Source organism: Chamaea fasciata, unplaced genomic scaffold (assembly GCF_029207755.1).
Source record: "Chamaea fasciata isolate MVZ Bird 193981 ecotype frontalis unplaced genomic scaffold, bChaFas1.0.hap1 SCAF_15, whole genome shotgun sequence".
NCBI lineage: Eukaryota > Metazoa > Chordata > Aves > Passeriformes > Sylviidae > Chamaea > Chamaea fasciata.
Genome location: NW_027094100.1, coordinates 8,518,752 through 8,535,869, shown reverse-complemented (window position 1 = coordinate 8,535,869; position 17,118 = coordinate 8,518,752). Strand labels below are relative to the sequence as shown.

Below are 17,118 nucleotides of genomic sequence, written 5' to 3'. Positions count from 1 at the left end.
CCGGCCGCCGAGGTGGCTGCTCCCTTGCAGAGCCGTCTGGTTTGCATTACGGGTGAAGTTTTTAGCAAATTACTGCTCCTTTCTGCTCCATTTCCATCAAAGAATGGGCAGAGGCCTCCCAGCAGTCAGTGGACAGATTTTTTGGAACAGAGCGAAGGTCTGGTGGGGGTTTTTTGTTGCCTTGTTAACACACGCTCGGCTCTTTCCAGGCTGCTCTGCATCGCTTACCTGACACCTCTGCTGGGGAATTTATTGCCGGCAGCCCGGGCGGTGGGACACGGCTCCCTCTGAAGAAGTATTTCAGAGCCTTGGGAGGGTTTGGTGATGCTGAGCCCTGCCAGACTGTGTGGGCACTGCCGGGGTGTGCTCAGGTGGTCTTTTTGGAAAGAAATGTGGGAGAGGGGTGAGAGTTGCTGCAGCTGGGGGTCTCTGTGAGTGAGGACTCGGCTCATCCCGCTGCCCAGAGCAGCCCCATCTTTTGGGATCTCCCACAAGGCTGGAATAGGATGTTACATGCAGGGGGATTAGTCTTTGGGCAACCCCTAAATGTCCTTCCTTGTAAAAAGAAATGGGGTTTTCTAGCTGAACAGGGACAGCCTGGCTCCCAGGCCATGCAGGATGCAGCTTGCTTTTGTAAATTGTTTCCAAATGGAAACAATTAGTCTTGCAAGGATTAAAAAATAATCAAGTCTCATCAACATTGCTGTTTAGTGCTTGTAAGAAAATTGGAGAAGCTGCTTGGGTTTGGGTTTTTTTTTTTTTAAGATGCAAAAAACTATCATCTAGTAATGGAAAAGTGGGTTTCCAGTTTTCACGTAGTCATGGAGCAAATGGGGAATTTGTGTTGGACAATACTGAAATAGCCTTTTTCAAACAAAGAAAAAGAAATCTGTTTGCAAAGGTTTGTCGATAATCATGTTCATTCCTTAAAAAAACAATATTCAAGTGCAGCGCTGATCCCGTGTGCAGCAACCCCATCCCATTGCAGTGAGGCCCTCCATGCTATATATGAAGTTAAACATGAAACTATTGTGATATATCTTAATGCCTAAACGTGACAGCTTCTTGTAGGAATGTTTCAAATCTTTTGTCATGCTGCAGACTGATAGGATTTCGGGGTCTCACGCCAAGGACCCAGAAGTCAAGGCTGATGAAGGAGGAACCTCCTGCCCAGGACTCCTCCCAGCTCACAGCAGTGAGTGGTGTGTGCTTGGGGTATTTCCTTGTATGATCAGCTTCATACTCCACAAGTTCTTAAATGCAGTAATAAATTTATTTAGCATTATGAATAATAATGAGAAAAAAATAAACCATAAATCATAAAAAATTAAATCATGCGTTTCAATGCAATAATTTAAATGCATTTGAAAGGACAAATGATTAGTGCAGCAGCAGTGGTATTGTATGGAGGAGAAATTTATTATTTTGTAAGGGTTTCTGATCCTTCTGCACTGAGGACTTCAGGGAGGGAGGAGGAGTAGCAGTAACTGGGGATGAGGTGACATCCCAGAGCAAGTCTCTCGGACTCAGTTTATTCACATTCAGTGCCAATGATTCTCAGCTGGTATTTAGAGGACTCACAGTTCATTTTTTGTTTCTCAGTCCCTTTTCTCCCCTTTCCCTTCGGCTGGGAAGCTGGGAGCAGCCACAGCGACCTGGCTGTCTTCCTCCACTTTCCTTGTGATGGGCCTGGCAGGGCGTGCTTGGCTACAGCTTTTGCCAGAGCTTTCTTCTCACACAAAAATGTGCTGAGGAACCACATGGCCAGCAGACACTGTCCCTCCTGTGAGGATTTACAGTGTGGCCTATAGGAAGGGATGGTCCCTGTTCCCTGCCTGTGCTGCAGATGACCCAGGGCCCTTTGCAAGAGCACTAAAATGTTGTCATGCTCTTTTCTTCATTCCTTGAAATATAAGATTCTACCCTTTTTTGAAACCACAGAGACAGAGATGGAAAGGCAGCCCTTTGAATCTGTCAAAATTTGACTGCAGGGTTCCTTCCGACCCCTGTGCTAATTTTTATCAGAGCAGGAAACATTAAAAATAACCATGAGAGAAGATTTCCCAACTCAGAAGGATTGTCCTCTTAACAATCTCTGGCTTTGTTTTCACTAGATATTTTCCCCCCTTAAAATTCCTGTAATGCTTTAAGAGCAAGTCCATCCCTGCCAGCAGCAGTGAGGGCACTGGAGGGGGACGGCAGAGGGCCAGGTAGGCAGGCTGGCACCTTGGCTTGCTCTGAGCCAGTGGGATGGACGTGGAAAATGCTTGTTATTTATTGCAGGAAAAGCTTTTGCATGTGAACCAGAGCTTACAAGCTCCACATCATCCCTCTTGCGTGAGCCCAAAACTGTTCTCAAGCCTTCAGCTGACCTCAGCAATGAGGTGAATCTCATTTTTGCAATGAGAGGTGGCATTTTGGTGCTATAGCTCAAGACTTCTGAGCTTCTACTGTGAAACAAAATGAAAAACACATCAGAATTTGTTTTAAAATGCATCTGAATGAGGCCCCTTAGTCTGAAATCGAAATGTGTGGGAAAACCAAGGCATGCATCAAGGCTGCATGATATAGTAACATGCTCTGCTCAAGCTTCAACATCTTATCTGACCCATGTCTGCATTCTCAGCATCGAGGTATAATTGTATGTTATTAAATAATAGATCATCGATGTATACCATAAAATATATTACATTTATAAATAGTGCCCTCACCCAGGTGATGGCAAAGTGAGATGTACCATTGGATCCCCATGGATCATTATTCCTACAGGAAAACCTGTGCCTGTGTTACTCTTCATGAGGGGTGAAACCAAGGCGTGTAATTGCAATTATCACTCACCCCTGCTCCGTGTCACCAGCTCTCCCCACTAACCCAGCTCCTCCTGCTCCACCAACCTGTGGGCTCCAGACAGATGTTGCAGATGTATTTTCTTTGCAAAACTGACAGCAACAATTTTTCTTTTCAAATGGGGGAGGGTGTCCTACAGAGCTGGTTTGGCCGGGCACTGAATGCAGCTGGTCCTCACTGGTGTGTGGTCAGAAAATGAGATGTGAGTTGGTTACCAGCTGGGAGGGGCCTCTAGGGTCATCTGGGACCCCAAGAGTGTGGTCTTCTTTGAAGCACCTATGATTGACAGATTTTTGTCCCACTTAGCCCGTGTCGTGATGGTTTTGGTCAGAACTATATTTTGGGGAAAATTGATTGAATTTTTCCTCTACCGTCTTTAAAGCATTGGGTTTGTCCTAGGAAGTTCACCCCCTCTTGATGTACTGAGTAATGAGTTATCTGAATTGTGACCACTGTGTGTGTGATTTAGAGCAAAGGACTGTGATCAAGAATGAGTGAAGGGACAAGTGAAATGGTTCCCTGTGCAAAAAGCAGAGCCTAAAGCCACTGGGATTCTTTCTATTGCTTGGAATGTCCAAGGAGAAAAGTTCTCTTTTTCATACTTTTTTCCTGGTTGTTAAGGCAGAAGTAATTTTTGTCTCCCCAGAGTGAAAACTTCTATAGAGATTGGTTTTAAGTGGGGAATAGAGGGTTACTTGTTGCCCCACTCCTTGTTCATCAAATAAATTAGAGATTGCTTCATCTTTAATTAAAATTACATGGAGGAGAAGTCAAATAGAAGACAATAACAATCTCAACATATGGACACTCCTGAGATCTGCAGGCAGTCAAGTCAGGCCGCCCAGATTTCAGATGTTCTCTCTGTTCCACCCATGAAATCTCCTGGCTGCTCTTGGGAACCCTGCCTTGCTGACACAGACATTTGGCTGGGCAGGTAGAGTAGAGTCAATTAAATCTCCAGCCCAGACTAACAAGACATTTAGAAGTCTGTGTTAGTCTTGTCCATTCAGTGCTGTGGCTGGCCAAGAGCCCCTTTGGAACCCCGATGGATATTGTCTCTCTCAAGCATTAAATGCTTTCCCTCAAACATCTTCTGAATAGGCCATTGTTTTTGCTTCTGGATGTCTCTTTGTGGACTGATACAAGAATAGCTAAAAGCTGAAGAACTGGCATTTTATATTTTAAAAAAAATAATAATTCTGGGACTTCTACTCCTCCAAGAAGTTGAATGTGCTGCCAGTTCTCTGCTCAGATCCCACAGCTGATCCTCTGGCAGTCAGGGAGTTGCATCAGGAGCTTCAGAGGAATCACCTCAAACAACCATAGTTTTGGGAAAGAAGTTCTGTGAACCCGATGCCATTCCCAACTTTTAGAATCTAAGGAATTGAGGTGAGATAAAGTATAGAGGAGGTGTCAGGTTAGTTTGCCTGTGACCTGCAAGCCTTTGCATTAACAGACACAACTGCTTTATGTGTATTTATGTGTAGGAGGGAGTGGGAGCTGATCCCAAGGTGCAGCTTTGCAGATGGAACCCTTGCATTTGCCACAGGCAGTGGATTTACAGTAACTTGTGTGTCACTTTGTCCCCAAAAGCACCAGCTCCAGCTGATGATGGGGACAGCTTTGGCTTTAGAGCACCTCTGCTTCCTCCCTCCCCACATCCCTTATCAAAATCAATGTTTCCTCTGGCCCAACACATTCAGTGGTTTGGTGTTAATTAAGGGCTTAAGTGCCAGAAACACTGGGGAATTCACCATTTTCCATATTGATGCAGCAACCCTAGAAACAGGAGACCTGAGGAAGAACTGGGATAACTCAGTGCTTTTGCAAAAATAAATGGTTCAGATCCAAGCTTGATGTGAATCACTCATGGACCTGCTCAGTTTAACCAAATCAGGCATGTTTTACTGCTGCTGGTTTTGACTTTCAAGACCTCAGGGAGTCCCAGGCAAAGTGCCAGAGCAGTGCCACCTTATCCCTGTCACTAATTCTGTCGCTTCCTTTCACGCTCCTTCACACTCGGCAAATTGTTTGATGCCTCTTACTGTACCTCTGTGAAACCTTCCTGCTGGATTGCATGGATGGAGGATTAGGTAAATCATAGAATCATAGCCAAAGATTGTACTGTACGTAAGTAGAGTCTCTTTCAGAGCATGCCTGATAGTGCTATGTTTGAAATTGTTGGGGTTTTTTTTTAATAATACTCTCTTTCCCTTCATTTTTCAGGGGCCTCTTGGCTTGGATGGCAAACCAGTAAGTAGCACTAAGTGCCAAATATAACATGTCTTTGTTCATGCTGCTCCACGATAAATAGGCAGTATCTCAACTATTAGTCATTTATTGCTACATATATAACTGTTCAGGAGGGACGATTGTACTTGGGAAAATTGTTCCATGCAAGTTGGAATTCTGAGCCAGGATTGGCCAGCAGAGCTGGAGGTGAACTTTTCTCTACCTGTCAGCTCATCTCAGCTGCCTCTTCCCCTCCTGTGCCAGCTCAGCGAGCACAGACTGCAGATGGGCATCGGGCCAAATTTGGGGATTAAACTCCAGTAGCACATTCGAAGAGCAAAGTCAGTGATCTTGGTTGTGTGCTTCTGGCACTACAGGGTGATACCATAAAAATAATTGATCCCAAAGCGGGTTCCATTTTCCTCCAAAGGACCTGAGCTGGGAACTGCTTGAGGGTGTCAAGTCTCCATGAAATATTTTTTGGAACAGACTGGATTAATTTATGAGCTGTTTTCTTGACTTCATTTTTGCTTGGAAGCCCTTTGGATATTCAGGTGCTTCATTCTTTTCTAGAAACACAGACTTTTTTATTTTTATGCTAATTGAACTCTAGCCAGCTCTGATTCCTTTCACTGAATGGTTCCTACAGAAGGTCACAGCTCCGTATTTTATCTCCAAACCCCATTCTCTTCCACCACCTTCACTAGAGGGCCCCATATGAAATCTTTTTAAATTCTGGTCCTAAACCAAGTGGGATTTCAAAGAGGGTAAAAGTCATTCAGTCTTTGCAATTGAAAAGCTACTCCAGACACTTATTTCTATCCAGTTAGGGAGTGTGTTGTTACAGCCCTGCATTGCTGTGGTTGGTTTTTATCCTAACCCTGAGGATAACAAATGTGAATAAAATCTAGAAATAAAGCATTAGACAAGAAAAGAAGGAAGGGCAGGCTCCCAGCCTGGTGCTCAGGGCTTGGCTTTCATTAACAAACCCTCCTGCTGGGAGTGCAGTCAGACCCCGAAGCACAGCCCTGCAGCCCCAGGCTGGGGTGCCACTGCCGGGCAGGCGTGAGACCCCAAGTGAGAGGCAGGGGAAAGAAATCTCAGTGACAAAGCAAACTTATCACACTGCCACACTCAAAACAGACTGTTCATGATCTCTTCCATGACAGTGAGAGGCCAGCAGCCTTGCTCAGAGGAAAACAGCAGGAGGGAGGCTGCATGGGAACGCAGATGCTGCTGCCGCCGGCCTCTCTGCTGACCTTCCCCCACTGGGTCCCACTTCAGCACACACTGTGCACTGGTACCAAGATTTGGCACTTTTCTGTGCTGGAAGGCAAATGCAGAGCAGACACATCAAAGTGTTGCTCTCGGGTTCTCTCTGGGGCTGCAGTGTCTCTGCCTGTCCTACAGCTGCTCAGAGGGAAGATGAACGATGCCTTCAACAAATAGGCCAAAGAAAGCAGCCCGTCCTCCTTGTTTATTTCAAACAGATGTATAATTGTTGTAATGATATACTGAGCATGTGTTTTTTCTAGAAGTGATTTAATACCTCAAGATATCTTTTGCATCTATTTAGAGTCACGTGTTGGTGAGCTGCTCTCACACTGCCTGCCCTGCTCTGGTCCTTCTCCATGCTCTGTCCTGGCAGGAGCAGGCAGGACCTTGGGGGTGCTTTTTGCTAAAATGCTGCTCTTGTCAAGCACTGCACAACTTAAAACAGTAGCATGTATTCCTTAGAGTACTAGAGAGTGTGGCTCAGGTTTGTGAATTGATGAATGTGATTTACTTGGTTTTAATGTCATGCCCATTGGTGTTTCTGCTGTTCCTTAACTTGGACTCTTCTTATGTATTTCCAGGGACCTCCAGGACCAAAAGGGGAAAAGGTAAAGGCTGCATTAACATGTGAATTTTGGGGAAGCAGTTCCTGTATATTCTCCTGTTGTTGTAATTCTTTCAAGTTCAGGTTGCCCCAATAACCCAGCTGGGTTTTGTTGGGATGTGAAGCTGTGAGAGTGGGTTCTCACATTGGTCTTGGAAAAGCTCCAGGAAGGGGAGGGCAGGAAGAATTTGCAAAAAAAGTTGGGGGACCAAGTGTGGTCTTAAAGCTCATCCATGCTATGGGGTTCTGGTAAGCCACTAAGGATGATGAGAGTGGCATAAAACTCCTTTCATTCCTCCAAGAGATCTGAGCTCCATCACTCTGTTTGCATGACACCCGTGCAATCAGAGGAGCCAAAGAAGGTCATTACTGAAAGTGAAGTTAATTTTCACATGTGAAGGACATAAGCAGTTGCTAGGAGAGCCTTAGAGTTGGAAACAAACTGTTATTTCTGATTTATTATCTGTTTCATTGCCTGCCAGGGCAGAATCTTTTCCTATTGTGTTGTCTCAAAACCATCTCCTCCCTCATTTTAAATACATTAAGCAATAGGACTCTTGACACTTCCCTTGTGTGCTGTGCCCATGTCCAGCTGACCCTGTGCTCAGTCCTTCAGGGCTGAGATTTGAACTCTGACCCTTTGCTGTTTTCCCTGATTTGCAGGGGGAATCAGGAGACATCGGCCCAAGGGTAAGTAGTGACACAGCACCTTGATTTATTCTAAAATCTGGTTGGGTTTAGTCACTGCACAAAACAAAGCTTTGTGCAGCTTTTCTGCAAACAGTATGGTAACAGTTGTGGAAATGTTTAATTTTGCCTCTGGAGTTCTTTGTGGCGGTGGTTTTCCTAACTTTAGCCATGAGGAAAAAAAGAGTCAAAGATCTTTGGGTACCTCATGACGGGTTTTGCTTCTACTGAACTTTCTCATCCCTGATTTCCTCTTCCAGTGTCAGAGACAGACTCCATGTTTCTCTAGAAGTTTCTCTTGCGGCTGTGCTCCTTTTTTGTTGGCATTAGAGCAGCAGTATGTAGGGGTGGGATCTGGTGTCCCAAGGAGAGGTCCAGCACAGAGTTGGGCAGGATGGAACATTCCTCCTCCCTTGTTGAGCTCCCCACCTAGGAGCAGGATGACATCCAGGTGATATCCAGGCTACCTTTGAAAATAAAGGGTTTAAGGGAACTGTATGATGAGGGAAAACTCTTTTGGCTATAGCATACAGAAATAAATGGAATTTCATTACATTTTCTCTCATGGAGCTGCATAAAGTTGAGATTTACTAAAGTAAATTAGGACAGGTCTCCAGGAGACACAAGGGGGATGTTGGGCCATGTTGGGGATGAAATGAGAGGTTTCACCATGAGGTGTGGGCTCTGTTGCAGAGGTATTTTCCAGGCACCTGCTGGAAACCCCATTGTGGGGATGTGTTGGAATCCTGGTGTACCTCCAGCAGGAGGCTGGATTTGGAGCTGGCACTCAAGAGTTGGCTGACCTGGGTTAGATGTCATTGCTGGAAACATAACCAGCACCTCAGTGGTTAATGTTGAGTAGAGATGCCTCAGAGACATTTTTCTTCTTTCCCCCAGAGGTTGTAAAATCACTTTGTGAAGTCAGTGTCATATTCTGAAGCGGCTCCCAACTGCCTTGGGTGTGTTTGGAAATGTCACCCTGGTGCTCAGAGAGCCCCTAAAATTTCTCAGACAGATTTACGGCCTGTGTGGCGAAGGAGGGGCTCAGTGTAAGGTCTCACTTAGACCAAGTGCCCACCCACGTTCTCAGAAGAGGCTTTAAGAGGTGATTCAGCAGCCCAGGGACAAGAGTTTTCACTTCTGGGCCAGGGCTGTGGGTGACTTTGGGGCTGGTGACTTTGGGGCAGGAATGCCAGAGGTACTGCTCAGGCTCCAAAGGCTCTGTGCTGCCACGTGCTGTGGAACTCACCTCCTGCTGCAGGAGATGCTCTGGGACAGGCTCTGTCTGGACTTGCAGGGCAGGTACCAACTCTCAAGGTAACACTTGTCCTTTGTTTTCATCTGCCAAGAAAAATGTGCTGGGTTTTGGGGGCATATTTTGTCCCAACCTGCATTTGTCCAGATTTTGCTTCAGTTTTTGATTTATTTATGACTTTTTGCAGAACAATCAGAAAAGGCTCAAAAACAATTTGGGAGGAAAGAGAGAAAAGCCTGGCAGAACCATGTACAAGTAGACCTAAAAACAGGTGCCTGGCTTTGAAAATAGCTCCCTTTATGTCTCCAGACACTCAGGGTTGTGAATAGGAGGCCAAACTTCTTAATACCATCTGGTCTAGATTACTTTTTATTTCTGAATTTAATCTATCTTATTCCTCAAGTTTCAGTGGTGGCTTTGTTTAGCTGATTTTGAAAGATGCGTCAATGCAACTCACTGCATCAATGGGAAGATAAATAACTAGGACTATATCCAGTGCCCTGTTCCTTGTAAATGGTCATGTCCATGGGTGATGGAATGAGGATAGAGTGTGTCATTGAACACTGAAACACTATCATTAGGAATGATGGATTAAAAGAGAATAATCCTTGGGATGGCTTTGGAGGAACTGTCTGTGGTGGGAGTGAGGTGATGGCAATTGGGGATTAGCTACTGCATATGTTCATGTCTGTACTGCTTCCTGTTCTGTAATAAACACCTGCCACCAGGGTGGACAAAACCAGAGATTATTACACGTGGGAGTGTGCCTGGTGGCAGATGCTGGAGGGTGATTTTGGAAAGCTGAGGAAGGAGATGACCTTGGGTCATCTTCATCACTGAATGCTCCTTGTAAGCAGCATGAGGGAGGATGCTATGCAGCCTCACCTGCTCAGGATGGGGAAGAAATGTGCCCAAATGTACTGACAGAATGCATGGAAATGTGTTGACAGGGAGAAATCAATAACAGGTGCCCTCTGCTCTTGGGAGGATAGAGGGAGTTGAAGTAGGGTGCTGTCAAGGTTGGGACAGCTGTGCCCTGGTATTTGCGCCTATGCTTCCCTCTCACAATCAAATACATTGCTGCACCCCTGGGAAGGACTGGTTTTATCAGCCTGACTTGCTCCCTGAGCCGGCACTGGGCCAACTGCTCTGGATTTATGAACTTAGCTGGGTGATCTTGTTCGTACTGACAGATGAGATGTTCAGACAAATGATGGGGTTGAGGAATCTCTGCACATCTGGGGCAGCGGATGCACAGCGCCTGTGGCAGCAGCACCAGCTTTGCTCTCCAGAGGGAGAAAATGAGCTTCAGCTGGTGAGAGAAATGCTCTTGTCTGCAGTGGCCCACGTGGCACATGCCTGCCCATGGCCAGTGCTGATGGAGATGGCTCCAGCATCTCCTGGACCTGGAGCTGCTGGGGGCCAAACACTGGTGTGGCTGAACCAGCTCTACAACTCAGTGCAGACAGAAAAGGGGCTTTTTTCCCTTATTTGCTGCCAAATTATAACTGCTTGCCAAGCTCGCTCTGCAGAGAAAAGCTCAGCACAGGAAGCATCCTGCAGAGCTCTCAGTGGCAGTCAACAGGCACCTATGGATACTTTTATTATTTGCTTACTTTGGAGTGTTATGGTGAAATGACTACATCAAGGACTCTAAAGCTGGAAATTTCCAATGTTCAAGGCTTCTGTGTTCCAATATTCCATTGCTACACGGGATCAGACCCAGCAGCCTGTTAGCCCAGTGCCTTGCAACCAGATGCTTTGGGAATTATGGAGGAGTATGTTACTCCATCACACTTAACTCCTCTCCTGGAGCCTGGCTATCTACAGCCTGGATGTTTCTTGAACCAGGGATGGTGTCTCTCTCTTTGATACCCCTCAGGGCTGTTCACCTCTCATGGGCCCATCTGTAACAGGGGCTGTTTAAAATTAAACATGTGATGGCTGGATTCGGTGGGATGTGGTGTGTTTGGCCTCAGAGAAAATGCAAATTGTTATTTGCCATTAAAACAGATAGGGCTGGGTTTGGAACATGCTTGCTTGGATGATGCTTACCAGTCTGAGGGACAGGAAAAAAAAAATTCAGTTCCTGGTTTGCTCTGTGGGTTTTTATGAAAATCCCACTTTATGCTCTTGTGTACTTTATGCACATAATGAGCCACAGGACTGTGTCCCTTCTGTCTACCACAAAACCCTTTGCTCTCACTAGAGTCTTTTTGGTGGTTTCTCTAGTATTTGGAGGACCTGGCCATGTGCAATGGTTCTGTGTCCTCATTAATTTTAATTTCTCAGTATTTCAGTGCTGTTCTTCCCAAAAGTAGCTGTGTTTAACTGAGTGTTGAGCTTACAGCCGCTCTCTACATCTGGAAAAAAATCTTGGTATGGGTTTATTTTCTGGGGTTGATTAGTTTTTTCTATCTGACTTTACTTTTTTGCTCTCTTCTTGACATGATGGTATTAAAACATCTGTGCTGGGAGGCTGGGCAGGAGGTGGCCTTGCCAGTGCACTATTCCCCCCAAAATTGAGGTTTGGTGTTACCTGTTATTGGTGTGCAAGGTTTCAAAGCTCTTTGGAAATTTGGAAAAGAGGTTTGTTCCCCACAAACCTCCAAAAACTCTCATGAAGGCTTTGCTGTGTGTTCCCACAGGGATTCTTGTGGCTTCACTCCACCCTCTTGATTCTCCTATGGATGTGTACAGGGATGGGTGGATGGGGGAAAGGGAGATGCACATGGTGTCCTGAGAAAGGAAATGTCTTACTGCTTCTCCCTAGATAGATGAGTGGAAAGGCTAAAACACAATGGCAATGACTACTGACACAGTCTAAATACATTGTTTTTGCATCATATAAATCTGGAAGATTTATCTGTAATTTGCAGGCTGGGAATACATCAGTATTCATTTGAGCCTCTGAAAACAAATACAATGTTTGGTCTCAGGGAAATGCTGGGATATATCATCCCCTGTGGGGCTGAGTGGAATAATACTCTTTATTCTGCAGTAGGGGAATCCTTGCCCCAGATGCTTTGAATGTCCTATTGTGCAGTAAGCTAGTGAAAAAATACTTTTCCCTCAGTCTGTGTCCTGTTATAAAGACCCAGTGTACCCAGAACCTTAATCTTCTGCTGTGCTTTCATCTTAAACTGCTGCTCTTTCTCCTTCTGCCTCTCACTTTCCCTGGATATAGATGGTTTTTCCCCACCTCAATCATGGATTTCTGGCTAATGATCAGCTTGTCTTTAGCCGGCGAGTGCTCAAGGTAGACACCAAATCTGCTGCCACAGGTTTGCTGTGATTGTTTGAGCTGCTTTTGCTTTTCCTTTCTGGCTGACAGTTCACTGTTGCTATTTTAAATTGCCATGGCCATGGCTGTGTTTAGAGATGCTTGTTGGGAGCACGTTTGACTGAAATCCTGTTGGAATTTAGGGGGCAAGCATTATCAAAGCAGAGGGACATAAAGCTAATGGGTTTTAGCATTTGGTTCTTTGTGAGATTTGGGAATCAAGTGACAAAGTCCTATAAATTTGGTATAAACAGTGTATTTATTGTAAAATAAAATGCTTTAAAACTAGAGTAATCTAAATCCTTGAACTCTAAAGGGGACATTGTAATTAGACAAAATTCAGTGGGAGACTCAACTTGACGTAATTGGTTGCAGTGTTCAGCATTTGCAATTGGTTTTTTTAAAAAAGGATGCAAGTGATTTAGGAGCTCAGATCTTGTTGAAAGGCCATGGGACTTGTGCTGCTAAGTCACTTAAGGACTTCTGAAAAATCCCACACTTGTCCCTGATTTGAGGGTGGACCGCATATTAAACACAGCCCTCTGACTGCCTCGGTGGTGACTCTCCCAGATGTTGCTAAAAGATTTATGAGGTGGCCTTTCCATGAAGCTTTCCCATTGTGCAGCCCCATGGATGGGCAGGGCCACGGCCCCGGGGCTGGGCTGTGCTGGCTGGTGGGGGGACAGGAGCTGGTTCCCAGCCTGGAGCCCCACGGGATGCTCCCTTGGGAATGGCACCCACCAAACCTGCACAGCCACAGGGACACGGCGTGTTCTCTGCACCCAAAATCCGCAGGGTGTGAGCAGCTCGGGATGTTCACATGTGACCTTAGCTGTCTGTAAAGCACTGCCACTTTTTTGTGTGGTTTTCTGGCATGGTATGCTGAGCAGTGGCAGTATGTGCATGTTCCTGGCAGCATGCTGTGAGCCTGGGTTGTTCTGGGTGCTGTTGGGTTGGTAGATTCCATGCAGACAGTCACTGGGTAAGGGCTTAAGCAGATTAAATCTTGTTGGAAGGCACTGAGCACAATCCTGGTTGAGGAACCAGACCCAAATGGCACAAATCAGCCATGAGCTCACTTTCAGCTTTCCCAACTGGAAGCTGCAGTTAAATTCCTCTGGGACAGCAGAGGCCAGGGTGCTGTGGCCCAGGGATGCAGTGCATGTGTTGTGGACACCCTGAGACCATCCCTTGCCAACACTGCTTCGTCTCACCATGTCTGTGTGAACTTCTTCCAGGGTGATCAAGGTCGAGATGGAGCCAGGGGCCCCCCTGGTCCCCCAGGACCCCCAGGTGCCCGGGGGCCTCCTGGTGACACGGGAAAGGATGGCCCAAGAGGACCTCCGGGCTCCCCTGTAAGGATGGGAGATGCACAGTGAGCACACATCAGGCAGTTCTCACCCCACGAGGGGCAGGAGGGTGAAGGGTGTCCCCTTCCCCAGAGCTGCCACCACAACCACTGAGCCCCCAGCCTGAGCCACAGCTGGGCTCCAAAGGCTGCTCATAGAGCAAAGCCTTGGGGTGTGGGGCAAGGGAACAGGAGAGGACCTTCCATCTCAGGTTTTGGAGCAAAGAGCTGGACCTGAGGCACGTATTTGCAGGTGCTGGTTGTAATTAATGGAGCCAGGAGATCTCTTCCCCAGTTCAAACCCTTTGGAGGACATGTTGCAAATCTGAAGACCACTAGCAATTTATTTAATTTTAAAACATAGGCTAAAGCATAACACAGTGGAACATGCTAATTATGGCTGAGCATTTTGGAGAATGAGAGGTAACACTTTCAGTGTTGGTCTTTTTATTTTTTGCAGGGTTTCAAAGGCGAACCAGGAGAGGATGGAGTCATGGTCAGTATTGTCCAGAAGCATTTGTGTGTGTGCCCCTCACCCCCACTGTACATCACCCTTCAGCTCTCTGCAGCAAATGCCTTTGTGTCATTGCTTATGGAGGACAAAAAAACTCCTAATGGAATTATAGGTGCTCTTAAATTGATGTTTGCCCAGGGCTACCTGTGCCCTGGGGAGAAAAGAGACTGGTTTGGTGTCCCCTTGGCTCTTCTAGAGGGATGTGGTGCTCCTCTATCCTGACTCCTGGCCCTCTAAAGCCACCTGGCATTGTAACTCCAAATTGCTAGGGTTTAAGTTGGGTTAAAAGGTGCTTAATATACATAAAATACATGAACCATAAAAGGATATTATTTACTGGGAGCACAGAGAACAGATACAGCTCTGTTTGTAAGGGAAGATGAGAAGTTGACATCTCTGTCATTTTTTTCTTCTTGGAGTTAAAATACTCTTAGAAATGTTTCTATCCTGTTTTACTCTGTTGTCAAACAAGTAAACTGGTCACTCTTACATTCAACAGGGTGCCAGAGGACCTCCAGGACCAAAGGTGTATAATAATCTGTCTAATTTTAACATGAATTCTTGAAATAATGCAGCATAAGAGGGGTGGGGATGAAAATAAGCATTTTGAAGTGGACTTGAACTCATCTGTATGTATGAGATATAAAATTCCAAGGCATTGACTGGGGGTGTAAATGGAAACCTGGGGATGGGGGTGGAGAGAGCCACAGGGGGCTGGAATCTGCTGTGCTGTGGGAACATACTTTCTTGCATTTGGGGGGAATAAATATGATCAGCACAAGCCAAGTATTTTAATTTTACAATTAATTTTTACAATTAATTTTGATTATCCACATCATTGGCCCCATTTTCTGTTATGTGTCCCTAAATTTCTTTCTCTTCTGTTGATGTTGCTGTTGAAGGGTGAACCTGGTGTCCAAGGGAAAAAGGTAAAATGGTGATTTGTCTTTTAATTATTAGTTTTAATTTTTTTCCTTTGCTTTGCTCTGTGCTTGGCTAGGGAAACAATTGCCAGAGGCTGGTGCAGAAGCCCGTGGTTGTGGCTGTCCACACCAACCCCTCCCTGTGTTCCCTCAGTTTCCCTCCCACGCCATCCTGGAGCTGGGCATGGCTGTGCCTGCAGCCTGGCTTTCATTTCCACAAGCAAGCCAGAAGCTGCAGCCACATCTGCCCAAAAGACAAAGAATAAAACAGCAAATGCCAAGCAAAGCATCTTGGGCCCTTTCTCTCCAGTAATTCAATGAACCAAGAGGTGCCTGGAGGATGTTCCCTGCCCAGGGGCCCTGGGGTGGGTTTGAAATTCCTGGGATGGCCATCACCATGCAGCACTGCAGTCCCATGGGAAATGTCCACTTGAGGGCCAGGAATGCTGCTTGGGTGTGGCATTGAACACTGTGAGAGATTCACATGCCCAAGCTCTCCACTTCTCCTGGTGGTGCCATCGAGATGTGGATAAATCACTGCCTTTAAGTGAAGTCAGAGCACTGACAGGACCCAGCCTTTCCCTCTTACTGATTTGGCCCAAAACAGGGGTGGCCATGAGTGTTTTGCAGGTCAGAATTTGGCTTAAACATTTCATGACTGGCTGGTTAAACTAATCTCTTCAGCACCCATGAAGTGTTGTTACTCCAGGAGAACAACAAAGCACAAGCAAAACTAGAAAACCTCCTCCCGGCAGAGGGTGTTGGTGACTCGTGATTAAGTCCATGAGGATGAGTGGCAGCTTACGGGGGGCCTTTGGGACCCCAAAAGGCCTTAAGGAATTTAATATTTAGTTTCTGTTGAAGGTGGGAGAGGACCTTCGCCAGGACCTGCTGTAAGCAAATTCTGGAATATGCCCATCCACCTTCTCAGGAGCAGGGGAGGCAGAGGCAGGGCTGGGTGGCAGCAGGGGACCAGGCTGGAGCCTCCTGTGCTCCTTGCTGCAGCTCTCCCCTGGTTGCCTGCAAACCTGAGTGGGTTTCAGGTCTGTGCAACCCCCAGTGAGGTCAAATGATGAGTTGGAACCTATTAAGAGTGTGCAAGGTCTGCTTATTTCACTTTTTATATTTTATTCCATCAGGGTGATGATGGGATCCCTGGGGAACCAGGACTTACGGGCCCTAAGGTATGTTCTGCTCCGTCTCCATCTAATGCATGAGTTGGGCAGCATCACCAAAAACCAGTCTGGTTTTTTGACACCTTATCAGAATTGGGGCAGGATGAGAAACATTTCTCCTCTGGTGTGGAAAAAGATCAAGGAACTGTGAAGGTGGTGAGGGCCTGGTACAGGTTTCCCAGAGAAGCTGTGGCTGCCTCACCCCTGGAAGTATCCAAGGTCAGGCTGGACAGGTCTTGGAGCAACCTGGGATAGTGGAAGTTGTTCTTGCCCATGGCAGGGGATTGGTGCTGGGTGATCTTTAAGACCCCTTCCAACACCAAACATTGTGAATTTACTATTCTGTGCTGTGGTTTTGGACCCAGCTTCATGGCTGAGCACACCACCTGCAGCCAAACTGCTGAATCTGAAAACTTCATTTTAATCTCGAAAACTCCCCTTTTGCACCTGGCAAGGTGATGTGTTTTACAGCTGAAAGCAGAGTTCTGCTCCCTCATGTATGTAAAATGAAGATAAATCAAGAAAATGATAACCTGAAGAGATCTTTTCTCCATCCTCCCTGTATAGAATTTGTCTAAATGGCTTTGTTTCCAGGGAGATAAAGGAAGCGTGGGTCCCAAGGGAGACAACGGCACAGATGGCTTCCCAGGACTCAAGGTAAGGAAAAGCTGGGCATTGCTGAGGCGGAGGCTTCCAGCTGAGGTGTTTTGGGCCTTTGCCTTCTAAAAGGCTCATAAAGTGCCAAAACCTGACACAAAAGGAGTGACATTAAGAGTGTTTTAACTTTTCCTGATTTGGTGAAAGCTAGGTTCAAGCCGAGATTAGTGTAGGAGTTTGTAAGTCATCTACTTGCACTGAATTGTCTTTTTCCTCAAAAAAGGTAAAATTCTGATCATATTCTGATCCCATGTTACTGATGGCTGTGGAATTGCTTCAGAGCCCCAAGCACTTGTGTGCTGTGCCGTCCTGTCCTCC

The 17,118-nt window shown here is 46.2% G+C and overlaps 1 protein-coding gene across 1 annotated transcript in view; it reads left to right on the top strand.

Moving 5' to 3' along the window:
* COL23A1 (collagen type XXIII alpha 1 chain) overlaps positions 1-17,118 on the top strand; it is a 176,926-nt gene that overhangs the window by 145,252 nt on the left and 14,556 nt on the right. The window contains exons 6-13 of the mRNA XM_066196874.1: positions 5,074-5,100; positions 6,936-6,962; positions 7,622-7,648; positions 13,992-14,027; positions 14,545-14,571; positions 14,948-14,974; positions 16,108-16,152; positions 16,738-16,800. Coding sequence (XP_066052971.1) covers positions 5,074-5,100; positions 6,936-6,962; positions 7,622-7,648; positions 13,992-14,027; positions 14,545-14,571; positions 14,948-14,974; positions 16,108-16,152; positions 16,738-16,800 — 279 coding nt within the window. The remainder of the gene's footprint in view (positions 1-5,073; positions 5,101-6,935; positions 6,963-7,621; positions 7,649-13,991; positions 14,028-14,544; positions 14,572-14,947; positions 14,975-16,107; positions 16,153-16,737; positions 16,801-17,118) is intronic.